Source organism: Balaenoptera musculus, chromosome X, assembly GCF_009873245.2.
Source record: "Balaenoptera musculus isolate JJ_BM4_2016_0621 chromosome X, mBalMus1.pri.v3, whole genome shotgun sequence".
NCBI classification, from domain to species: domain Eukaryota; kingdom Metazoa; phylum Chordata; class Mammalia; order Artiodactyla; family Balaenopteridae; genus Balaenoptera; species Balaenoptera musculus.
In genome coordinates, this window is record NC_045806.1 from 87,658,860 (window position 1) to 87,686,048 (window position 27,189).

The 27,189-nt window shown below is 36.4% G+C and overlaps 1 protein-coding gene across 2 annotated transcripts; it reads left to right on the plus strand.

Moving 5' to 3' along the window:
• Positions 1 to 311: 311 nt before the first annotated feature.
• On the plus strand, positions 312 to 25,787 carry FAM199X (family with sequence similarity 199, X-linked). Of its 2 annotated transcripts, none has more exons than XM_036840355.1 (6): positions 312 to 814; positions 8,603 to 8,822; positions 17,806 to 17,955; positions 18,326 to 18,487; positions 19,566 to 19,832; positions 21,119 to 25,787. In XM_036840355.1, exons 1-6 carry the CDS (start codon positions 618 to 620, stop codon positions 21,287 to 21,289), a joined length of 1,167 nt encoding a protein of 388 aa, XP_036696250.1. In that variant the 5' UTR covers positions 312 to 617; the 3' UTR covers positions 21,290 to 25,787. The 2 variants fall into 2 exon arrangements, with proteins under 2 accessions (XP_036696250.1, XP_036696251.1); XM_036840356.1 differs by having other exon boundaries at positions 19,566 to 19,703.
• Positions 25,788 to 27,189: the final 1,402 nt, after the last annotated feature.

Consider the following 27,189-nt stretch of genomic DNA (forward strand, 5'->3'; position numbering starts at 1 on the left):
GTGACCTTAGCTAAGTCCCTTTTCTCAGGACTGCGGCTTGCTGCTTAGTAATCAGCCGAGGGTGAGAAAGCGGAGGAGGAGGTTGACCTGAAGCGCCGGGCCTCTCCAGCGCCTGGAATCCCTGATTCGACGCGTGGAGGGCAGGGCGGGGCGGGGCGGAGCCGGAGGCGCGGGCTGCGGCGGGCGGAGATTCAGTTCCTCCTCCGCGCCAGCAGGGGGCACAGGGAGCGGGTTCCCACCGCCTTTCCCTTCCCTGCGGGTGTCGGGCTGAGTGCTGCAGTTGCGAGCGGCGAGCGCAGTGGGCGGGCCGGTTGGCGGCGGCGGCGCGGCGCTGCGCTGACTGGGCTGGGCCGGGCAGCGGCAGCGACGGCTGAGGTGGTTAAAGAGGCCACTGAGGCGCTGACTGAGTGGCCGGCAGGCGCCTGTAGCCTCGAGCAGCCGCTTCGTGCCGCTCGGCACTCCCCGGGCAGCGGTGGGCCGCGGTGCGCAGCCTGCCAGGGAGCTGCGGCGGGCACACCCCGGCGGCGGCGACAGCGGACAGGTTAGAGTGGGGGCAGGGACGGTCGCGGGAGCAGTCGGGGGCCGGAGAGGGAGCCCGAGCCAGGCCATCTCCAACCATGTCCGACGAAGCGTCAGCCACCACTTCGTACGAGAAGTTTCTAACCCCCGAGGAGCCCTTCCCGCTTCTGGGACCCCCTCGCGGGGTGGGCACCTGCCCGAGCGAGGAGCCGGGCTGCCTGGACATCAGCGACTTCGGCTGCCAGCTCTCGTCTTGCCATCGCACGGATCCGCTCCACCGCTTCCACACCAACAGGTACAAACCTCCGCTGAGGGCAGGGGCAGACTGCCCACACCCCTGCTTCCAGCCGGAGAACGCCGGGTTCCCCCCATTCTGGCCCTCCGCCTCGGGTCTGCGTTTCCAGTCGCCCCCTCCCCCACCTTCCTCCGCCCAGCGCTCATTCCCGGGCTCCTTCCCTCTTCCCCTCACTATTTCACCCCTGTCCTCCGATTTTCCTTTTGGCCGGCATTTTACTCTCTCTCTTTTCCCCCATTCATCTTCTGACCCAGCGACTCCTCCCTTCCCCCTCCCGCCCCATCTGTACCCTGTGAATCCCAAACCCCAACCCTTGATTCTTAGATGCTTCCCTGTTTTCATCCACCCTCAAAAGTTTAACCCCTTCCATTTCCGGTACAATCCAGTCCTCCATAGAGAGGATTTCGGATGGCTCAAAATCAAAAGTCGATCTTTTTGAAAGGTGGCACTTTAAAAGCTAGAATCTACCTTTTCCCAATTTTTAACCTGTTTCATAGCCCTATTTCCACCTCCCAACCCCCCATTTTTTAGTGAAGCTCTAGGAAACCAGGCGATTCTTTTTTTTTCTTTGCTCAATGAACTCTTTGCCCTAGCGCTTTAGGCCCTGCCAAAATGTATAAGCTTAAATCTGGAAGATTCCTTCCTGAAGCACATCCTTTGGTTTGCTCCCCCAGTGGAAGGATGCAGCGAAGCTTAGGATGGGCTTGCTTATACAAATTTATTCAGAGGGTGCATCCCCTAACTGGTTTTATTGGAAGGTAGAGTGTTCTGGAGAATTCTCTGATGCAGGCATTTGTGTTATATCAAATGTGGGGGATTTGAAGATGTTTTACACATACCCCAACCTATAACATAGGTGCATATTATATGTATATATGTGTATACACACACACAGAAGCCTGGGAGGGGGTGGAGAACAAGGGAGGAGGGAGAGAGAGAGGGATTCAGCTATGGAAAATACTGGAGTTGCATTAAGGAGTCTAGTTCTGATTTCTGGTCCACTTTACAATATGAACACAAACAAATCCTTCCACATTCTAATGCCTTTTGCATGCTCCCCCCAACCCCTTAAATCAATCTACAGAGTTACTAACCTTCTACCAAGTACAAGGAATATATAAAATATGATTCTTACCTAAAAGAAAGTTATAGTCTGGAAACAAGGTGTTACAATTAAATAATCATACAGAACATCGCTATAACACATTTGAAAAGAAAACGGTAGTAAACTTGTTACAACTGTTCCAAATCCTCATTGCAAAAATGAGGAAACTGAGGCCCAGAGAGAAAAGACTGTGTTAAAGTTAATAAAACCGAGTCAGGCAAAGCCAGGATTACTCCTTCGGAGCCAGTGATGAAACTTGGAACAGAACTAATGGCTCCAGTGTTATAAATGGTTGTTATGGTTTCTTAGACTAACTCACAGAAACCCATGATGTGACTATAGCATGAATGTAACATATTTATGAAATCAAGTGTGCTTAGAATTGTTTGCATTGGAAAATAAGGTAAAAGAATACTTGTGCACATATTGGATATTTTAAGTTTTGCAGCACTGGAATAAATCATATACACAGGAAAGTTAAATGATCTCAGAATTAGCCTGCTCTGATGATGAGGGCAAAGGAGTGGGGACAGAGGCTGAGGGTAAGTGCTGCCAAAATGTGTGGGGGTGATGGGGAGGGAAGCATGGTGAATAATACATTTCTTACAGCTTGTTCTGTTCTTTCTCCTCCTCCCCATTTTTTCCTTGTGTTTTTCTACCCCTTGTCTTACAGACCTTGGTAGGGTCAAGGTTGTTTCCAGCATGAGGTGGTGAAGATAGAGGGGGAGGTTCTTGTTCAGCCCCAGTTTTCCCAAGTCAAGCATTTTTTCTAGTTACTGCCTGCTTTCTTAAAACCCCCCTCTGCTACCCTACTTTTCACAAGGCTTCGAATGGTAGCAGGAGGTCTAGTCTATCTTGCTCTGTACCCTCCTCAGCTGAGATAAGGGGAAGCAGAATTAGCAATTCTTACAGCAGGTGATGCTTCTGCCCTAGGCTACCTTGCTTTTTAAATCTTTTCTCCTTCTGGAACGTTCTGCCTTCTTACCCCGCTCCTCAGGATGGCGTTTGAGAGGACCATATGCTTCCAGTTATTTCTTTTCAGGGAGAAGAAAACAGCTAAATCATGTATGTGGGCAAAGTTTAGTTTAGGGAGTTCTTTTATTTTGGAGTTGTATGGGTCACAGCACATCATTCACCAATTCAAGCAACAATCCAAAACAAATCAGATCTGAATAGTTGAGTTCTGATATCGTGCCTTGGGTTTAATCATTATAAAACAAGTTTCATTGAAAATAGAAAGCTTGTCAGTGGGTAGGTACTTGATTTACCTTTATTTTGCTTCTTCCTTGTTACCTGATAACAAAACTATGGAGATTGTTTAAATAATGCTGTTGATAAGGGCCTTATGGTGATGATGATTTTGTGTCTGCTCGTTTACTGGACTCTGGGGTATCTATGCAGTCTTCATTAATCAAAAGAGTCAAGGCACTATTACTTATGATTCCTAAGTTTGAATGTTTGTTGCGTTTAGAGTCACCTGTGACTTAGATTGGTGTGTCACTGGTCTGGGTTCAGTGGAAAATAAATTACACGAACATAGCCAGCTTCCTGAGAATTCACTTTTCTAGGAGTATCTTTTAGGATTTTATCACCAAGTTGGGTTTGTCTAGAATTTGGGGGGAATAAAATAAACTTCAGTAAGCCAAAAAAACTTAAAACATTTCATTTTTAATTGAAATATCAATATGGAATATATATATATAGTTTCTAAGGCTTTTTTTTTTTTTAGTTTGGGGGACAGGATTTTTCTGGTGTAATTGTGGGTTTTCTCTTAGCATTTGTCCACGGTAACTTCCACTGTCATCAAAAAAGGATATCATTTAGCAAATTGAAAAAAAATATAATGATATTGGTAGGTTCTGTAATTAAGTTGCGAGATGAAGGAGGTTAATATGAACTACTCAGTGTGTTATTCTCTTCCTCTTTCAGGAGTACATCAGTACTTTGACATTGAACAATTGTGAAAAGCATGTGGGAGGACAGTGCCTCACTTTTGTATACCCTATTGGCAGGATACAAAATGAACTACGTATTGTATAAAGCAGTTACTCAGTTCTGTGATTTCAGAGCCCCATTTTCAATCACCATTAACTAGCAAAAGCCCAAGACTACCGTGTGCCTTTTGTTCTACCCACAGTTTTCCTGTCTTGTTAGAGAATTAGAGGTGCAGAAGAGTTGTGAGTTACAGGTGGGAGAACCACGTTTCATGAAGTGAGATGTATTACAGAGGCAAGAGGAATTTGGTTTGGGGGCTTGTTGTGACAAATTGAGAATGGGGATCAGGCTTTGGAGAACTATTTAGGCTAGAAATGTAGATTTCTAGAACAGAGATTCCAGTAGTGTGATAGGAGTGGAACTGTGGGGTTACAGAGGTTGAGAGAATAGAAGACACTTTTCAATAAATTTAGCAGGGAAAGGAAGGAGAGATGTGGTAATTTGGGGAAAAAAAAGTGAAGGTTTCTTCATTTGTTTTTTGCCTTGTTTATTTATGTATTTTCCAAGAACAGATATTTTAGCTCCTTAGAAGCAGCCCACAGGAAAGAGAGAAATTGAAAATACAAGAGCAGGTGGGATGACAGGAGATGGATGGGATTAACTCAAAAGGCCAAATGGAAGAATTAGCCTTAGAAATGACATGGAATGTTGTTTACTTCCCAGACTGTAGAGGGGGTAGGAGGGATGGGTGAGGATCCCAAGACAATGGAGGTCGCTGGGAGGAGAGTTGGAAATTTGAATGAGTAAAGTAGGGGGGTTGTGTCATCTGCTCTAACTTGGGACCTTGATGGCCTGTTGGGCTCCAGAGGAGTAGCAGAAGTCAGGGTGGCTGTATGGGGATTCTGGCAGGGAGTCAGTGAGGAATACAAAGAGGACTGTTAACTGAGAATAAATGGCATGGATTTGGAATGACTTTCATTAACTTGACAGTAGGACTGTATTCCACAGTGCTCATTGGCTGGATTCTTATCCTGGGAGGTAATAGGTCTACCTGAGAGAGAAAGGGCTGCAGAAGAATGTATGTGGTGCACATGCTTTTCTTAATTTTAGAAAAATACCGCTGAAATCTTTTCATCTGTGTATTCTTGCTGAAAAAGCCTTGCAGATAAATGTTCTTGGCTTTTTTTTTTAAATTAAAATTTGGGCAGCAAGCCTCGTTATTGAGTTAAACCCCATTTCATGGATTCTTTTCAACGTTTCTTTTAAAATATGGAGAAAGTCTCCTTTGTGAATAATTGCATGGTTATAGCTAGGATCTTAGTGTTAGGTAGTTTTCTGTTAGTGGAGTAAGATGTAAGGGCTTTGTAAATTTGAAGAGTTCAGTGCTGAGCACACGTGCACAGTGCCCTTCCATTACACATTTGAAACCAACAGAACAGTCTAAAAGCATCTCTTAAATTTCTATTATAAAAGTTCATTATAGAAAATTGTGGGCATATACGAAACTGTAAAGACCACTTATGATCCTTTTCACTAAAGATAACAGCTGTCTACATTTTGATGTTGTTACCTTTTTTTTTTTTTTTTTGGCCGTGCCACATCGCTAGCAGGCTAGCAGGATCTTAGTTCCCTGACCAGGGATTAAACCCCCACCCCCGGAGTGGAAGTGCCGAGTCCTAACCACTGGACCGCCAGGGAATTCCCTGTTGTTACTTTTAATGTTATTTCTTTGTACATACATAATTTTAAAAATCAGGATCCGGCTATATATATAATTTGTGACTAGGTTATTTGCAGTTACATTTTATTTTCTTTTTCAATAAATAGCCTGAAAATATGATTTTTAAAACACCATTATTCAGATATAGATATATCATTTAATTATTCCCAATGTTTTGGGGGCATTTGTTTTTCCTTTTTTTGCTATTATAATATTGTTTGGACATGTTTGTGTATACATCTTTTTTCCAAAATTCTATTTGGGGAAACGGATAGATTCTTAGCAAGGCAATTACTGAGTCCAAAGGAATGAACCTTTTTAAAGCTCTTTATATATACACTACCAAATTGCTTTTCAGAAAGATTATGCCAGTGCCAATTTAACATTCCCACCAGCAGTGGATGAAAGTACTTCCTACTTGGTTTTTATCTACCTTGTCTTAAAATAATAAGAATGTTTGCATATTAGAAGATAATAGAATTTTTTAAAAACTCAAAGTACTATTTTTCTATTTTGTAAATGATTGTTTCAAGTATGAGACCAATTTCCTTGCTGCTGTTAATTAAAAAAAAAAAAAAGAAAAGAACAAGGAGCTAAGGCTTCTAAGAATACCCAGAACCTTGTAATATCTGTTATAAAGTTATAGATATGGAAAACTGAGGAACATCCTGATTTTGCCCTAAGGTAAGAGCACAAAACCAAGCAAATTCCTGACTCCCTTGTCAGTGATCTAATGATTAGGTTATTAAATATGGCTTAGTTTTTAAAAAAGAGTCATTATTACTCGTGAAGGGAAACACATTTCTACTAAGTTTTCGAAGCTAAAGAGAAATTCTCATTAAAAACAATTATCTAACAGCTTTTCCTAGTACATGACACAGTGCTTTGGCGCACTGAAGATGCTGACTAAATGTTTGTTGAGTGTGTGAAAGGACAGAACTTTCACTGTAATTGTCATTCACAGCTTTCTATTGCCTTATTGCATGACTGAGGCAATTTGGTTAATTCTACCAGGTTTGTTGATTTTTTAAAAATGAGGATACTGCTTACCTAGCAAGCATGTGATGAAACTAGGTAATATTACAAGGTATTCTAGGATTCTTAGGTGAATTTTAGGTTTTTGCCTATCTATAAAAGTTTGTTGACTTCTGCTTTTATATTACTGAACTATAATAGTTTAGAGTGTGTGTGTGTTTCAGTGCTTTAAAATACTCTACCTTTAGTACAAAGGAAAAGGTGCCATAAAATTGTCAGGATGCCCAAATTTTGTAAATCAAGAACTTTGGAATTAAGATTAGCTATATAAAATAAGAGGGGAAGTTTAAAAAATGAATACACAATTCAGGAAAAAACTGGATTTAATGAAAGGTGAGAAACAACCTAATAATAGGTAATAACAAGCTTTTCTTCAGGAAGTCATTATTTTAGTACCTTATTAGTATCAGATATACTAAATCATGTCTTAAGGGTTAATTTCCCTAGGCTACTGCCAAAGCAATGAAGATTATCTCATTAATAATATAAAGCTAGTGGAAATTTATAAAAGAAAACAGATTTGTAGATTTCAAGATAAAAAAATTAAAAATATATAATACTGCAACGAATAATACAGACAAAATGTTAATATCCTTAACATATAAAGAACTCTAACAAAATCAACAAGGAAAATATTAATACCTAGTAAAATGCTGTAGCAAAATAGCTAATAATTATTTTTCATTTTGCTCTTGCCAGTAATCAAAGAAATAAAAATTGATATAAAAATGTTTTTCTCCTAACAGCTAGGTAAAATTTTTAAAAATGAAAATTTTGGTGCTGTTAAGGTTGTGGTGAAATGAGCACTTTTATGGACTGCTTTGGGGAAGGCAAATTAGTGCAGCCTTTTCGGAAAAGGCACTTGGCTAAGTATACTGTCACCCTTAGAAGTGTTCATATTCTTTGACTCAGTAATTTCCTTTCAAATAATCTATGTTGAGAGATTATATATTTAGATAAATAATTATAAACAAAACGGTTTCATCTCAGTATTATTTGTAATACCAAGAAAAGAATTGGAAACAGCCTAAGTACCTATTATTGAAGGAGTAATGTTAAATAAATTATGATACATTTAATCAGTGGAATATTATATAGGCATTAAAATGTTTTCAAGTAATATAGTTGGGTAAATGTTCAGTATATAATGTTAAGTGAATAAAAGTAGGATACTAATATCTATCTACACACACACACATACACACACACACACAATGCTGATTCTGTAAAAATATACATATGCATGTAGAAAAAAGTGCCAAAACATTATGGATCAGTTATTGTTAGTTAGTGGAATTATTGGTCATTTTAATCTTATTCGTCACTCCTTTCTTGTTCCAACATCTTTGCAATGATCCTGTATATCATCAATATGTAAAGGTTACTTAAATATAAGAAACACTTTGAGCTTCTACCTGTGTACTTTGTTGGTGCTTTTCTCTGCCCTGCACTGGCTACTCTCTTCTTTAATAATAATAGCTGCCATGTATTGAGCACATTTTATGTCTGCTGAGTGCTCTGTATGCATTCTCATATAATGTAAATAGTAACCGCATTTTAAAGATGATGACCCAGGCTTGGGGAGGATTTGTTTCGCTTGAGATCAAACAGCAGGCAAGTGACAGAGCAAGAATTTGAACTCAGTCCGGCTCCAGTCAGACAGATATGAAAGTAGAGAATAGTGTAATGAACCCCATATACCCATCGTGCAGCTTCAACAATTACATATGGCAGTGTGCTTTATCTATACCCCTACTCATTCCTCAGCCCCTTCCTTATAATTTTGAGACAAATCCCAGACATATTCATTCATAAATATTTTAGTATATATCTTTAAAAGATAAGAGCTCTTTTGAAAATAATCACAATATCATTATCGTATCTAAAAATATGCTCATATTCCTCATAAATGTACTAATCGTATCCTATTTGTATCTTAAAATTGTGTGGATTCTGTAGTTTCTGTTGTGATTTCTTTTGTGTTGTTTTTAAGGTGGAACTTAACTTCCTGTGGAACAAGTGTGGCCAGCTCAGAATGCAGTGAGGAGCTGTTTTCATCAGTTTCTGTTGGAGATCAAGATGATTGCTATTCCCTATTAGATGATCAGGACTTCACGTCTTTTGATTTATTCCCTGAGGGGAGTGTCTGCAGTGATGTCTCTTCTTCTATTAGCACATACTGGGATTGGTCAGATAGCGAATTTGAATGGCAGGTAGGATTTTTTTTCTTATATTGCCATCATTACTCCATAAGTAGAAGTATGAATTTCTGTTTTGGTATTTTCATCTCTACCTTAAAGTAAATTTCTCCAGTGTTTATTCAGTCTTGGAGATTCTCTGACAGCATTAAGAATTAGAAGAAATATGTATCCTTTATTTTTGCTAACGTACCTTTTAGGCTTCTCACGCTACAGGTACCTTTTGTACATTTTCATGTAATTTAATACTTGTATAATGTTCCTATTATTATATATCATTAGTACCTTTCTGTGCATTAATCCAAGCAAATTTTCTCTTTATTGATAAATGGCCTTCATGTCCTTATAGGCACAATACCTTTACATCAAGGTCACGTTATAGATCTAAGATCACAAACCACTACATAATACATAATTTTTCATTGTTATTAGGAATATAATTTCTCATTTTGTATTCTCTTCATACGTAGAGATGTTTTTCACCTAACAATGTTTTTTCTTCTGTGGCACATATACCACATAAAATGGCTTTGTGGCAAATTGCACTCATCATAAGGCAGCATTTCCAAACAGTCTTTCAGAAAATGTAGATCATGTTATGGCAACATCCATTTTCTGATTGTAAAACACAATAACGTTTGAAAAAGCTTTTCTTGCATACAGCAACTGTTATATTCAACAAATACTTGAATATCTACTATGTTTGAAAGCCATCTAAATACTTGAAGTTGTTTTCCAAAAGATGAATCAAACATTTTATTTCAAGCAATTTTTATTAAAATATCAAATAATACCAAATAGCATAAAATTAAAAATAAGTCTCCAAGTCCCACTCTTCTGTGGTTACCACTGTTAAGAGCTCGTGCAGATACAAGTATGCTTGCACAGCGTTAAAAACACACAAAGGGACTTCCCTGGCGGTCCAGAGGTTAAGACTCTGCGCTTCCACTGCAGGGGGCACAGGTTCGATCCCTGTTCGGGGAACTAAAATCCCGCATACTGCTCGGTGAGGGCACCCCCCACCAAAAAAAAAAAAAAGACACACAAAAATGGGATCATACTTCAGCCACTGTTTGGCCCTGTGCTTTTTTCAACTACCTGTACTATATCTCATTCTTTTTGATAACTGCATCATAATTTAATCAGTTCCCTAATAATGAATATTTAGGTTGGTTTCGGTTTTTTCTTGTTATAAACAATGCTATACTGAAAATTGAGAGGCTTTTAAAGAGGAAAATATAATCCACAGCCCCTCTATTTTTAAATTTTATTTTATTTCAAATGCTTCTATTTCATATACAGTTGTAAATATGATTTGGATAAAAATTATTTAAAAATTTTAAAAATTGAGATAAAATATACCATTTTAATAATTCTAACATGTATAATTCAGAGATTTTTAATATGTTCACAGTGTTGTGCAGCCATCACCACTATCTAATTCCAGGACATTTCTATCACTCCAAAAGAAACCAATGCCTGTTAGTAGATAGTCCCAATTTCCCCCTGACCCCATCACCTGGCAACCACTAATCTACTTTCTCTATGGATTTACCTATCTGGATATTTAATATAAATGTACTCATATAACATGTGGCCTTTTGTGTCTGGGGTCTTTCACTTAGCATAATGTTTTCAAGGTTCATCCATGTTATAGCATATAGTATTTCATTCCTGTCTTAAGTCAGCTCGAGCTGCTATAACAAATACCATAGACTGGGTGGCTTAAACAACAAACACTTATTTCTCACAGTTCTGGAGCCTGAAAGTCCAAGATCAGAATGCCATCATGGACAGGTTCTGGTGAGCACCCTCTTCCTGGTTTGCAGATGATTGCCTTTTGCTGTATCCTCACATAGAGGTGGGAGAGAGAGATAGGTCTGGTCTCTTGGTCCTCTTATAAGGTCACCAATCCCATCACACAGGCTCCACCCTCATGACCTCGTATAAACCTAATTACCTCCCAAAGCCCCACCTCCAAATATCATCATGTTGGGGATTAGGACTTCAAGATATGGATTTGGGGGGTGACAAACATTTAGTCCATAGCAATTCCTTTTTATGGCTGAATATTCCATTTTATGGATACATAACATTTTGTTTATTCATTCATCAACTGATGGATTGTTTCCACTTTGGGGCTATTATAAATAATACTGCTATGATCATTCAGGTACAAGTTTTTATATGGACGTATATTTTTAATTCTCTTGGATATACACTGGAAGTTGCTGGGTCATGTGATAACTTTATGTTTAACTTTTTGGGGAACTGCCAAAATGTTTTCCAAAGTGGCTGTACCATTTTACATTTCCACTAGCAATACATGAAAGTTCCAGTTTCTCCACATCCTTTCTAACACTTGGTATCGTCTTTTTTATTATAGCCATCCTACTGTGTGTAAAGTGGTATCTCATTGTGGTTTTGATTTGCATTTCCCTAATGGCTAATGATGATGAGCATCTTTTCATGTCTTATTGACCATTTGTATATCTTCTTTGGGGAAAATGTCTATTCAGATCCTTTGCCCATTTTTAAATTGCATTGTCTTTTATTGTTGAATTGTAAGAGTACTTTATATGTAATGGCTACTAGGCTCTTATCATATACATGATTTGCAAAAATATTTCACGTTCTGTAGGTTGTCTTTTCATTTGATATAGTGTCCTTTAATACACAAAAGTTTAAATTTTATAGAAGTCCAATTTATTTTTTCTTAGAGTTCTGTGCTTCTGATGTCATATTTTAAAAACCATTGCTTAATCCAAGGTCATGCAGATTTTTCATCTGTTTCCTTCTTAGAATTTTAGAGCTTTAGTTTCTACATTTAGATCTTTGATCCTTTTGAGTTACTTTTTGTATATGGCATGAGGTAGGACTTCCAAATTCATTCTTTTGCATGTAGATATCCAGTTGTCCCAGCACCACTTGTTGAAAAGACTAGTTTTTTCCTTATCTAATGGTCTTGGTACCCTTGTAGAAATGAATTGGTCATAGGTGTTTATAGGTTTAGTTCTGGACTCTCGATTCTATTCCATTGATACATATATCTATCCTTATGCCAGGAAATCCTTATCCTTATGTTTTGATTACTCTAGCTTTGTAATAAGGTTTGAAATCAGGAAGTGTGAGTTCTCCCACTTTGTTCTTCTTTATCAAAGCTTAGGATCAGGTTGTCCATTTCTGCAAAAAGGGAAGTTGGAATTTTGATAGGGATTTCATTGAATCTGTAGATCAATTTGGGGAATGTTACTGTCTTAACAGTATTATTAAATATTTCAATCCATGAACATGGGCTGGAATGTCTTTAAGCCTTCTTTAATTTCTTTCGATGATGTTTTATAGTTTTCTGTGTTTAAGTCTTATGGTTCCTTGGCTCACTTTATTCCTAAACATTTTATTCTTTTGATACAGTTGTAAATGAAATTGTTTTCTTAATTTCATTTTTTGGATTATTCATTGCTAGTGTATAGAAATACAGTTGACTTTTGTATATTGATTTTGTATCCTGCAACTTTGCTGAACTTACATATTAGCTTTAATAGTTCTCTTTTTCTGTGTGGATTCTCTAGGGTTTTCTATATTTAAGATCGTGTCATCTCTGAATAGAGATGGTTTTCCTTCTTCCTTTCCAATCTGGATAGTTTTTTTTTTTTTCTTCCTTAATTGCCCTGGCTAGATCTCCAGTACAGTGTTGAATAGAAGTGGCAAAAGCAGGCATCCTTGTTTTTTTCCTGATCTTAGGGGAGGAGCTTTCAGTCTTTCACCTTTGAGTATGTTAGCTGTAGGTTTTTCACTAATGTCCTTTATTATCATATTGAAGCATTTCCCTTTTATTCCTAGTTTGTTCAGTGTTTTTATCTGAAAGGGTGTTAGATTTTGTCAAACACTTTTTCTGTATCTGTTGAGATGATCACGCAGTTTCTTCATTCTGTTAGTTTGATGTACTACATTGATTTTTGTATGATGACCCACCCTTGCATTCCTAGGATTAATCCTAATTGGTCATGGTATATAATCCTTTTAATTTGCTGCTGGATTTGGTTTGCTAGTATTTTGTTGAGGACTTTTGCATCGGTATTCATAAGGGATATTGGTCTGTAGTTCTCCTTTCTTGTGATGTGTTTGTATCACTTTGGCCTCATAGAATGAGTTGGGCAGTGTTCCCTTTTCTTCTGGGTAAGATACTATAATAAAATTCTCATTTAACATATAAACTTTTTCATGATCTGCAAATTATTCACTTAATGACTACATAATAGTCCTGGTACTCTAGTATGCCAGAACTTATGAAACCATTCCACTATTTACGTCTGTTTCAGTTCTTTTTCTATTATAGATAACACAGCAGTGAGCATCTTTGTGTGGGTACTTTTTTATTTCTCAGTGCCTCATTTTTTAAAAATTTTATTGAAGTATAGTTGATTTACAATGCTGTATTTCTTATGTACAGCAAAGTGACTTGGTTATACATACATACACATATATATATATATATATTCTTTTTCATATTCTTTTCCATTATGGTTTGTCACAGCATATTGAATATAGTTCCCTGTGCTATACAGTAGGACCTTGTTGTTTATCCGTCCTATATATAATAGTTTGCCTCTGCTAATCCCAAGCTCCCATTCCTTCCCTTCCCTACTTCCCAGTGCCTCATTTTTTTAAAGTGCACACTTTGTATTGAAAATAAGACCACAAGGATTCTTAACACAGTATAAGCAAATGGAGTTCTGATAATTCTGATAAATATTTTTTCTGCTTATTTCATGTGACTTAATTTAGAGTTATCCGTAATGTTGCAAAATGGCAGGCGCTTTTTAATTTTAATTGCTGACTTCTTCACTAATTTTATGAGTAGAGTGGAAAACTATCCCCGACCACTCACTGTTAATGCACATGACTCACAACACTGAAACAAAAATAAGGCCTGCCTTAGTAATGTGTTTTCCACTTCTGAAATTGGAGTGTAGGTACTCTGTTACCATGGATATTTGCCGTTTAAATATGCTGAAAGGTTTAAAATGCTCTCTTGTCTTTGTGGGATCTCATAATCATGAACAATAAATTACCCCAGAAGATAATTACAAATTATGTGTTAGGATTAATGTAGGCTAAAAATCGTTGACTGTAGTTTAAAAATTCGTATTACCTCTGTTGTGATTAAAATCTTCATCTGTTTAAATCTTTCTTTTAAACAGATGTTTCAGTTACTACTAAAGTAAATATAAATGATTCATAGATTCTCTGGGAAGAGAAATGCTAACTGCTTGATAAGGCAGGATTTTAACCTTAGAATGAAGTAGCATTTTAGCATTTGAAGGAGCATGAAAACATCTTGCCTTGCTGATAGTTTTCTTTGCTTGCAGTCCTTTTACTATTAAAGATATATTTGACTAGTCCTAGAACTTGAGAAATTATTTTATTGTTGAGCAGGAAAGCATAGAAAATTTAAAGAGTGAGTAATTCAGCTGTCATGCTTGAAACCTAGAGGTACAATTTGAAATTGCGCATCAGCTGTTACAGAAATGAGCTTACTCATAAAATTTTGCTGCATACTGCAGAAAATATGGCAGAGGTTTGATTTAATTCTCCTTACTTGTCACAATTACTGATTCTAATATAGATACACCAAATATTGTTGTCCATGAAAAATACGAGATGAGAATTATTAAGCATTTTTATCCTGAAGTATATTATCAGTTATAAAATGGAAAATTGCTGTCTAATAAATACACAGGAGCACATACAATTAATTCTCCTGTACATCTGCAGCTCTAATCCCATATCTCCAATTGACTACTTGACATTTCCAGTTGAATGACCTTATTATTTAGTGCTAGCCCATTATCTGATGCTGAGTCCTTGATCAGTAATGCAACTTCCAATTACAGTGTTTCCATGGGGGAAAAAAAAAGACTCTGCTTTGTGACATGTCTTATAGTGTATTGTAAAATGATTATTGTCATTTCAAAGGACACTTGTACTTGCTTTTCTCATTATCACTGCAAACTCTCCATATCCCAAATTGCATTCTTCTCTCATTCCAAACTACCTGCAGGGCAGGACAGGCTGACATAGTCGAAAGCACTAGACTTGTGTCCTTCTTTGGATGCTGCCACTAACCGTATGACCCTCCCTGGATATCATTTTTCCCTTATTTGTAAAATGAGGTGTAGGTCTAGAAGATCTATGTAACATTACTTCAGGTCTCTTGCCATAAAAAATGAGGTCTTTAAGTGTTGTATGTTAACCAGGGTGGGTTGTATGACCGTGAAATGTTGCCAGTTTTCTTCTGGTCTCACATATGGCCATTTGACTATTATCCTTATCCATTCAGTTATCAAATAATCTTATAAATTATATTTCATTTGAAAATTTCCCTGTGTGCTCCCATCTTTAGTCCAGGCCCAGATCACAAGAAAAGAGCTTCCTAATTCCAGTCTTTCCTCTGTTTTGTCCCCATACTGCTTTTTAACTCATCTACCCTCAAGACCAATTTCATCATTACTACTTCTACTTAGAAATGTTATTGGCCTACTTCTTCATATCATATAACAGCTCTAGTTCGTTTGTTAAACTTTCAAATCCCTAGCACTGATTTTCTGTTTTAATTATATTGGTCTCCTTAACCTCATCCTATGTTTTTTTCTTCCACCTATGGTTTTATTAACTTATTCTCCTTACCTGAATACCTTTTCCTTTTCCCCATGCTGTCATTCCAAGAGACTACCTTGTGAAATTTAACCCAGCCACTTTAGCAACATGAGGTATTCTCTGAGGGTTTATGCTCCTTTTTTAAAAGGGTTTAAAACTATGGCAAGGTATAGAAAAAGGGACATACTGCGATTTATTGAGTATCACCCATGTGCCAGGCATGTTACCTTACGTAAATCTCTCAACAGTCCTTTGAGATGGATGACAGTAACCATAACTTACTGAAGACTCTGAAGCTCAAAGAAGGGAACTAACCTACACAAGATCACATGACTAGTGAGCAGTGGGGCTGGGATTTGATTTGAACTCTGTTTGGGATCTTTTAACCTCTCCCCAGAAAAAAATGGCCAAAGAATCATTAATTGCCTATCTTTTACCACCCACCCCCCAACAAACATGTAAACAGAATTAAAGGCACAAATTAAAATGCTTAACATACAGTCTGGCACTTAGCCGATATAGGCTAAAGATTTAGATGAATTCTTTTCTTAAGTTTTGAGAGTATAGATACTTTGAGAGTTCCTTTCTCTACCTAATTTATCAAAGGAGCTTGAAGTAGGGGAGGCCTTTCATCTGATAAGGAGCATCTCATTTTGTTTTAGGAACCCCAGGGAGATCTTTAACATAGTAATGTTGTGATTTGAAGTTTTTCAAAGGGAAAATAGCAAAATGTTTTACTGACGTTAAAGGCTGAAAAAGAGATGGCCTTCATGTGTGCATTCAGCAATCATTCTTTCATTACACTGACTAGGTAACATTTGGGCTAAGGGTGAACAAGCAGTGTTAGTTAATGAGATTTTAAAGGAAGTCATACAGAGTTGTTGGATGTCACTTATATGCTTAGATTCATCAATGACAGTCAAAGTGAAAATGTGGTTTTTAAGAGTAATAGCTAACGTGGATAACTTCATTCTAAACATCATGGTCACCTTGTGTAGTGATCAACCCCCTTTTTGTGGCTTCACTCATCTCTTCTATGCAGTTGACTCCCCAGTGCCTGCCCCCTTGTAGTTCTCTAAGCTTTAATCTTGTAGCTTCAACTCACACTATGTTTATATTATAGCACAAAAATTATATGTTTGTGCTATTGTATTATCTTTCCAAGTAGAATATAAAGTTCTTGTGTAAGGACCACGACTTACACTCCTTTGGATTCCCTGTACCTATTAAAGTGCTGTGGATACAATAGGAGGCCAAACACATGTGATTGCAGTAATCTGCTTGGATAAAATGGCTTTTATGTTTTGGTAACTTCAAAAGCCTAGTAATCACCCAGAGTTCAGATATAATTGCAAAGTCTATAGAACCAAAACAACAAAAAGGTGCTGTTTTGTGCATTGTAAAAATGAAAACATTATTTTTGAAGATTGTTATGTACCCATGGTAGAAGAAAATATTTTATCTTTCTGAAAAATGACTTAAACACACTTATTTAAAATTAAATCCATTCCAACTTTTGGAAGTGATGGATATGTTTATTACCTTGATTGTGATGATGCTTTCATGGGTGTATGCATATGTCCAAAGTCATCAAATTGTATATATGAAATATGTACAGTTCTTTGTATATCAGTTATAGCTCAACAAAGCTGTTAAAAAATGAAATCCATTCTAACTGATTTTTAATAGTCAGTATAAAATTATAGCACATATTTTTGCTGATTTGATTTTCTGTGTGTTAGGCTTGCTTGCTTTCTCCTTTGTCTACACGTTGTCTCTTGCCATTTTTTTCTAATTTTTCTTTTATAATACTTCTGGTCTTTAAAGTATTTTTCTTTATATTAACAACATATTTTAAATTAGTTTAATTGTCTCGAGGTTATGAATACAGACATGAGGACAAGGGCCATGATTTGTCTTTATATTGGCAGTATGTCTAGCACAGTGTCTGGCAAAGAGCCAGGTGGTGGCAGATCACTCAGGTCTCTTGAGATGGAGACTAGTGCTCCTTATTCATTATGCTGTGTGGGTCCTACATTCACATTATGAATTTAAAACCTTAATGATGATTGACTCTTAAGTTAGCATTTTAACAAGCCTTGATTGTGATTTTAAGCTTTTGGAAAATATCTCTCATTGAATAAGTGACTGTATATACAAAGAGTATGTTGATGTTGCTGCTTTGTCTAACATAGGAGTGGATCAGAGTTAGTGTCTTCTGATTCTGTATTTGTCATTAGTCTTTTATTAAAGTCATTTTTAATCAATGCAAAACATGTGGCATTTAAATTTATTTTAATTTTTCTTTCCCTGCCCCCTTCTCCTTATTTTTATAAAGTTACCAGGCAGTGACATTGCCAGTGGGAGTGATGTACTTTCTGATGTCATACCCAGTATTCCATGTTCACCTTGCCTGCTTCCTAAAAAGAAAAACAAGCACCGGAATTTAGATGAACTTCCTTGGAGTGCAATGACAAATGATGAACAGGTAGCGATCTCAACATTCTTAGTTAAAAGCATATATGTGGGGGACTTCCCTGGTGGTCCAGTGGTTAAGACTCCGCGCTTCCAATGCAGGGGATGCAGGTTTGGTCCCTGGTCGGGGAACTAAGATCCCACATGCCGCCTGGTGTGGCCAAAAAAAAAAAAACCACACATATGTGAAGCTTGATTTATTGCCTATTTAAAGCTACTGGATAAATGTGGATTGCTTAGTAAATATGAATTTGAGCTCTAACTAATTGTTTTGCAGGGAACAAATATAATATTAAGTGCTTCTGATATTTAAAACATTAAAAATTACACACTAAAAGAGGTTTTGGCATTGATCTTGTTTATTATAATTTTTCATCATATAGGTGGAATATATTGAGTATCTGAGTCGTAAAGTCAGTACTGAGATGGGTCTTCGGGAGCAACTTGATATTATTAAAATAATTGATCCTTCTGCTCAAATCTCCCCTACAGACAGTGAGTTTATTATTGAACTTAACTGTCTCACAGATGAAAAACTGAAGCAGGTATGTAAAGAAAATACAGATTGTACAGCTATTGAAAATACCATTGTTTTATAACATGTATACTTGAATAGTCATATGTAAATACATAAATAATTAAGGTCAAAATCACTGCTGTGAAATGTAATATTAGAACATGTGGTTTTAAGAGGTTTTATGTACATCTCACCTGGCTGTACCTTTCTGGGACCATGTGGATCTAGAACCTGCTTTTTAGTTATGCAGATTTTGAAACCTAATTTCACAATTTAAGGGGTGGTTATGCTAAAGTATAGATTTATTCTAACTCAGTTTACAGAAGACCAATTGACAGAATCAAAATACTGATTATTGAGAGCTGTACTTGAGTGAACATCTGAGCTGGGGGATCTGAATAGTCTTATGCTGTAATTGAGCCTGGCTAGGATAAAACAATGAATTTTCCTTCTGCTATTCTGAGGTACACATTTCTGGTATCTTCTTTACTTCTCTTTCTCTGATGCATAGCTGAATGCGTACTTATGTTCTAATTTTTATTTTCTTGCATTTATCATCATTTATGAAAAATTTCTCTCAGTATTTCTCTCAACAGACATACTATAATTTTCTACATTCCAGCCCATTTTTCATTAGTATGGTAAATTGATGCCTTGCATTTGAAGACAGGTACTGTGGGCCCCTAGCTAAGATCTAGGAAACACTCTAATCTTAGATATAATCAGCAGCTTACTTAAATCATCTTAAGGTGCAACCTTTAAAAAATGCCTACTCTTATGCATTTTATTTTATTGTTAGTTTCTGTTTCTGAGTGTTATTTTCTTATAATCCTAAATTCTAGAGGCTAGTAGCCTTCCATTTACTGATTATATTTTATATGCTTTTAAAAATCTAACTTCATAATATGTATTCTAGAATTTTGAACATTGTCAATTTTTCTGGTACTTGTTTCTACATTTAGAGATTTCTTTTGTCTTTATTTTCTACCTATGTGCATCTGTAGCACTTTTGACAATTTTAAGTACAATATTCTTCTTTTCTCCATTATTTTGAAGGCAGAATGTCGAGGAACAGCAGTAACCAGTTTTTGTCTGTCTGTTCCAAGGTCAGAAACTATATCAAGGAGCATAGCCCTCGCCTACGGCCTGCAAGAGAGGCCTGGAAGAGAAGCAACTTTAGTTGCGCAAGCACCAGTGGAGTGAGCGGTGCCAGTGCCAGTGCCAGCAGCAGCAGTGCCAGCATGGTCAGTTCTGCAAGCAGCAGTGGGTCCAGTGTTGGAAACTCTGCTTCAAACTCCAGTGCCAACATGAGTCGAGCACACAGTGACAGCAACTTGTCTGCAAGTGCAGCAGAGCGGATTCGGGATTCAAAAGTAAAACGTCTAATCAATACAAAACTTTACCTTTCAATATTAACATTAGTATTCCTTCATATAAATTTCTTGAAGAGTTATAATTATCCTGCTGTATAGATGCCTGTGGGTTTTGGTTTTAATTGAACAAGCAGGATTCTCTCCTACTGATCAAAGCCCTCTAGGCTGAGTGCTTTGAAATGCTGTTTTGACCCACAGCCATATTACCTTCAATTTTATCTGATTTTTATGTCTGTTTTAAGTAAGATAAATTGATGGAAATAATGAGTGAGTCTCAAGATTGCAATACTGACTGCAGCTTACTACTAAGCGGACCTTACTATGTTGCTGATGTTGCTGTCTATTAGCTCCTAAAAATGTTCTGTATGTTTTTTGTGTGTGTTAAATGTTTTCTTAATGTTTTAATCTTGAATGTTCCTTCTTAGCTCTTTTTAAAATGTAATAATGCTTTCTCTAATTTCTGTCTACTCTTCTGACAGTTGAAAAAATTCTGTATAATATTATTGGGCACATAAATAAGAAGTTTAAATGTATATAGAATGGTTCTGTGACGCTTAGCAGGGGAGTTCGGTTCCTTGCAGTGGCGACAGTGTGGAGCCAACTTATGGATGATAAGGGTTTCTCTATAACTCTTTGGGAACCCAGTGGTGACAAGGATACACAGTGATTCCTTCCCTGGTTCTTACCAAAGTAGCAGAAACATAGCCAGATTTGTTGGTTGCCATGGGTTTCCTTTGGATATGTGGTCATTCCTTTTTGGCATCAGTTCACCAGTGACAAGGAATAGAGTACCCACTGGGTTTCTAATGGACTTTTAAGATGGTGTTTGCTTAATATGAAAAAGACATGGTTCTTTCCCAGCCATTGTAAAATTGCTAGTGCTTTTGGATGAAAGGCACCTTAAAAGCATAAGCATTAGAGATTTTGACAATGTTCTCTATATTTGTATTCAGTATTGTTCACTACATCTTTCCCCTGCACTGACACCAGTGTGCCTTAATTTGATATAAAAATGTCTAAGAAATGATTGGTTATCCATAACTAGTCAAATGATCAAGTTTCAACCCTTCCTTATAAGAAGATTCACTGGTCAAATACCATTGAAATAGAATCTTGAAGAATCATTTTCATGTCTAAGCTAATGGCTCACTTACTGGAACCAGGATTGTACTGCAGAGGAATTTGAACATCTCTAATCAGAAAATATAGAATTTGATCCATAAAATACTTTGGGGTAGATAGGCCAGAACTGAACCTCACTGATTTAGAAATTTTTATTTTGACAGAAGCGATCCAAGCAGCGGAAGTTACAGCAGAAGGCCTTGCGCAAGAGGCAGCTGAAAGAGCAGAGGCAGGCTCGGAAGGAGAGGCTCAGTGGGCTATTCCTTAATGAAGAAGTGCTGTCCTTGAAAGTGACTGAGGAAGACCACGAAGCAGATGTAGATGTTTTGATGTAATAAGGGTGAATTTATCCGCGTTCTTTCTAAGCATTATTCTATCCTTATTTGTTTACATGCATCTTGACCAAACTTTTGTTGGTTAGGGCTGTGCTGATGTACTATTCATAATTTAGGTCTGTGGTTCTCAGCAGGTGGTCCTCAGACCAGCAGCTTCAGCATCAGCTGAGAAGTTATTAGAAATGCATACTCTTGGGCCCCACCCCAGACCTAGTGAATCAGAAATGCTGTGGGAGGGGCCTAGCATTGTGTTTTAACAGGCACTAGGTTATTCTGCCACACACTCTAGTTTTAAGAACCACTGATTTAGTAAATGTTTTGACTATTTAAACTTCAGGGTGGTTAAGTGGGCTTTTTCAAAGACTAGTACTTTTACAGTTTAGAAGACTTTAAGGTACTGCTGACAAATAGTCTATTATGTCAGTATACATATGTAGAGATCATAATTCAGTTTCCTTCTTAATGTTATGATTTCTTAGTTTAGTTTTTCTAAAGGGCCGTAGCATAATTCTCAATTCCTAGTGGACATCTTTTTTCCAGGTTGGGGTAGGGTGTGGATTGCTGTTTACAATAGTGCCTTCATTAGGTTTAGTTCTATCTGTTTTCATTCATTATTAACTCAAAGGTGTAAAAACAGGCCCTGATATCTTTCGTTAGGTTTGTTTTTGTTTTTCACTTTATGTAAATTCAGAATCCTTTCTGCAAGTGATGACTACTGAGAAAATAATGTTACTAGTGGCTGAATTTTAGACTTGATGCTATGTTGATTAATATTCAAATGGAGAAATCAATTAAGCAAAACAACCAATTCTGCTTTTCCACTGCTTTTTGAAATTTTAGGCTGTGAAACGGTTTTAAAGGCAGAAAATATCTCTATCAAGTTCTTTTGTAGGTCTTTTTATTTTCAGCACAGCTCTAATTTTTAACTATTTGGTGTAACAGCTTCTGGCATGTGAACAGGTTAATGTTCAAAATTAACTAAAGAAAACCCTTACAGTTCTGCTAAACTCTATAAATCGCTAGAAATACACTGAGCAGTGAGATATAAAAAAAAAACTTAGCTTCTTGGCTACTAATAGAACTCTAATTTTAAATGTGAACTCATGGAGTCTCTTTAAATGTTTTCATGGAGAGTTTGTTATGAACATTAGAAGTAGTGTGATTCCTTTTATTTTTCCACAAATCTTTAAACATTCACATGGGTTAAAAAAAAAAGGAAACTGATACTACTGACAATCAAGCTGCTTTCTGACTTTCATAATTTTCTTTTTGTTGTGGAAACTTGGGAGGTAATCATAATTTTGTAGGAGGAGTTGTAATCAATAATTTTTTAAACTCTAGAGTCAGCGGTTGATAGAGTCCTACTTTTTTTTTTTTTACATTGTATCATATCAAGTAACCTGTTAAAAAGATTAACAACTTAGATTCTTAATTCTCAGTTGATAGAAAGGCTTAACCTTTTCTTACAGTCATGTGTTTTGAAATTTTGATTTTATTTTGGTTCCCCGAAGGTTAAAGAATTGAAACTGAGGAAAAAATTGATATATTGCAGCTTTGCTGAGGACTGTGGTATGGTTGTAACATTTCGAAGACTACTAAATTCATACTTCAAATTTTTACTAAAAAGTATATACGTATATATGGTTATCAGTTGGAGTAGTCCTTCTGACTTTCCTCTTACCCCCTGTTTGTGCTTCTAACTAGCTTAGAGGGCCCAAAGAGAGCTTGGGGATAGATCCCAGAATATTCTGAGGAAGACAGAAAGGGTCCACCTCGTTGTTTTCCCTTCCAAATATATTAAGAGTAAATGGAGAGAAGAGCAAATACAGGTGAATTCTCTACCTGCTCTTAGCAAAAGCAAAATTCCAGGGGATGATTGCCTGTTCTCTTTACCTACTCTTCAAGGAAAACAGGCTACTTTTGGAGATCATAGAGCAGCATTTATCTATTAAACACTTGGCAACAGTTTACTTGACAGTGACCAGTAGAAGAAAATCCTAATAAGACCAATTCCTCTATTCTCCCAACAATCACGTAGTCTTACTACCCTAGATTTAACTTAAGTCACTATTAAACAAGTTTACCAAAGCACCACAGAGCCAATTTTTAAAGTTTATAAAGGTTTGAGTGTTTATAGTAAAGTGCGCCATGAAATTTTGTGTAAACTGGATGCGCTGTTTTTACGGTACCATAAATTAGAGATAGCTCATTAAGTTGGCTTGGAAGAGATTGAAAGAATGAAAAGAAAAGAAATTAAGCAACTTGGGTTTGCTTATCATCGAAGAGGGAGATTACAAAGTTTTTCTCTACCTACCCCCCCCCAAATAAACAGCAGAAAAAGACAAAAAATTCTCATCTTTGTTAATGTGCTATACTTTTTTTGGTTTTATTGCCTCCTGTAGGTAATTGAAGTTTGAATTCTTTCTTGGAATAAGTAATAAATTCAGTCTGGTCTCTTTCTGAGTTCAATTTAAAACAAATCCAACTCAATATTTATTTCTTTTTAAATATAAACCCCAACTAACCAATTAATAAAAATGTGAGATTTATTTGCTCCAGTGTCAGTTCTCATCTGTAGAGAGTTGATGTTGGAGCAAATAAGTCTTTCCTTTTAAAAATCAGCCTTCTTAACTGAGGGCATGATAAAAAATAAGCCTTGTTAACTAAGGGCATGATAAAGTCACATCAGATTTATCCAGAAACATTTTATTAGAGATCTCGTATGTATGTCAATTATATCTCAACAAAACTGGAAAAAAAAAGATTTCGTAGAAGCCTGTCAGTCCCTACCACAGCTTTTAAAAGTGTGAACCTTGAGTTTAAACAAAATGGCATGTCTTTTTCCACAGTTTTGCAATGGAGTTAAAGTAAGGCAATGTAGTATAATGTGTAGTGGAGTATAAAGGGCTAATTCATTCTATCCCAAGAAGAACTTAGAGTAAAATAACTTTTTTTTTTTCTTGAGACTTGTCTTATTTTTAGTTAGGTGTGTTGGCAGTTTTGTCCGTTTCGTCAGTCCTTTGGGTTAACTAGATATTGCTGAATTAATCCCAGAAACTGACTTGTAATTCGATGACTCCATGAATTGGGTGGACATTTCATTTTATTTAGCTCTTAAAAGTGCTAAAACCCCTCATGAAGGAAAAATTTCAAGAAACTATTGTATAAAGGTATCCAGATTCTGATGAGCTTTAAAAATTGTGAAATTGATCAAATGTCTTCATATTTAAGCCAAAAATGTTAGTACATGACAAATATAGAAGTCTTGTTCCCAGGATTCTCTAGCAGAATTTTTTGTTAGTGGCTTACTCTGTATAGCCTCATGTGCCTTAAAGGTGAACTCTGTACTTTTCGTCAATATCAGGCTGTTCCAAACTCAAAAGTAATCTAAATGTTGTAATTCGTTTTATAAAATGCCCATGCTGTTGGATATCAGTAAGCAAAGGCATTAAATCAAACCACGTAATCAATGATAAGAGTGTATAACAAAACAAAAACCTTCAGATCTCAAGTTTCATTTGCATAACTTGATTTTTGGCCCAGCTAGGTCATGGAAGGACATTGAAGTCAACTAAAGTATAGCTTAATGTATTCTTTTATTTTTTCCCCTGAAAAAAGTCATAAACCAGAATACTTTTTTTTTTTTGGCTACGCTGTGTGGCTTGCGGGATCTTAGTTCCCCGACCAGGGATTGAACCCGGGTCCTCGGCAGTGAAAGCGCAGAGTCGTAACCACTGGACTGACAGGGAATTCCCGAGAATACTTTTTAAAACCAGATAACTCTGGAAAGATAATTTTCAAGGCAAAAGTACTTCAAGAACAGAGATTATATAGCAAGTTGATTCTCTTGTTAACTTTAGGAATTCTTTGTATTCATTCATGTAATAGCTGAACATTCCTTTTCCCTTTAACAAATTACCTTTTAGCACTTCTATCTAGAAGAAAAAACGTTTGCTTCGAATTGGGAGGGGGTTACTTAAAGTCAGTATATAGTTTGAGATGGTTGATAGGAAAATTTCCAGTTACATTCAAATAGTAGTAGTGATGTTGATTACACTGACATTCAACATGTCTAAACTTAGAGGTAAATTTAATCCTTAAAAGGACTATTAGGTAGAAAATAAGTATTTGTATACACATGTACTGTGGTAACTTTGGATTCATTTTAAGTCTGACAAAGTAAGATAAGTTTTATCTTTACAATGAAATTATGCTAAGTGGCAGGAGGTATCTGAGAGATATTTAGACCTAGGCATCCCTGTCAGTATCTGGAACATAGCTCCTTAGAAATGCTTAATTCTTATTTCTTTGGAAAATAACTTACTTATTTACTTATTCCAAAAGGCTTAGAAGGAACTATGAAAATTCCTCTAGGTTAACTGGCTATTAAGAGTAAGAAGTCAACTCTACTTTGATAAAATTTTTTTTAAGGATAAAAAAGAGTAAGGAGGTTGCATGGTATAGCTGAGTTGACTCACTAAAATTTTATTTTCATATTTTTTCTAATATTAAAATTATTTGTTTTCAGCCCCCCTTCACAATTATATTTTAAATTAAGGTTATTAATGTTTTAACCTAGATCACATAATGGTAAATTAATTTTTAATTAGATATTCATACTGAACTTGGAGGAACTGATTTGGTCTTCTCTGATTTCAATATGTAATACTTTTTATTGTTAAATTTCTTTGTTACATCTTTGTGGTCAATGGAACCTGTGGAAATCTGTGTTCTTTTTTTGTGGTGAGGGATGGGGGTAGAAAAGAGGAGAGTTGTTCTAATTATACATATGCATTTTGACTATATAAAGGTAGATGTAGAATTAATATGTATAAATGACAAGTTAACACTTACCTATTCTGAATTGTTCTAAGGAACAGTGGCCTGAAGCCATGGCTTGTTTTGTGGAGCTGCTTGCTCTTTAATAGTAGCTGACCAATTGGATTTAAGTTGAGACTTTGGGGTTAGGTTATCAAGCTGAGGCTTTTAGGAATGGAGCAGACCATGTCTGTTCCTATAGTGGATCAATTTAATTTCTCCTTTGAGTACTCTAATTTAGATATAGGTATTATCCATTCTAAATCTTTGTGTTGGGAGTTTTATAGAACTGTTTCCAAAAGCTATTAAGGATAAACACAAGTATATGTAAAACATTTCACAAACGGTTAAAACTTTCAATTTTTTGTTTTAGTTTCAAAGGTTAGTTATGTAGCATCAATATCATAACCAAAGCAAGTAGGAAGTTGACTGGTTTGGAGAATCTTCAAGTAGTCTTAAATACTGTAATGTATCAGGTTGTTAACCAGGATTTTTTTCCTGTATTTCTGCTAAATGTATTACTATATTAATGCACTTTTGTATATATAACTGTCTTCTGTACATTCTGTACTTACTACAGTGTATATAAAAGCTGTTTTTCCTGAAGCTGTGAGGGAAAAGCAATAGCTGTAATGCAAGTCATTTCTATTTTGAGTTTCTTCTTGTACTTGAAAGTAGTAGTTCAGTAGTTAAATCTAAATGAGTATATATGGTTGTAATTAAAATGGCAATGTGGCAGAGCTGTCTTTTGAAACTGATTATCAGAATGAAAAGTGTTTTGGTTATTAAGAACTCTTGTACTATTTTAAACTGTCTCTTTTGATGTACCATGAATTCTTACAAACCCACTGCTGCTTACTACTTTATACTTCTGATTCTACTCCTTTTCATGTCTCATCCCAGAACATTTATCAACAGAGAAGAATTTCTCTCTTTTCTTTTGCTCATGGTTTGGTTAAGGCTTCATAAACTTTTGTTTTGTGAAAGCTCCAATTTCCCAAATGTCATTGGCAAATCATTATTTTTCCTGGAAAGATCAGATTTCTAGAGAGATTAGCATTCATAGTAAGTGAAAATTAGGT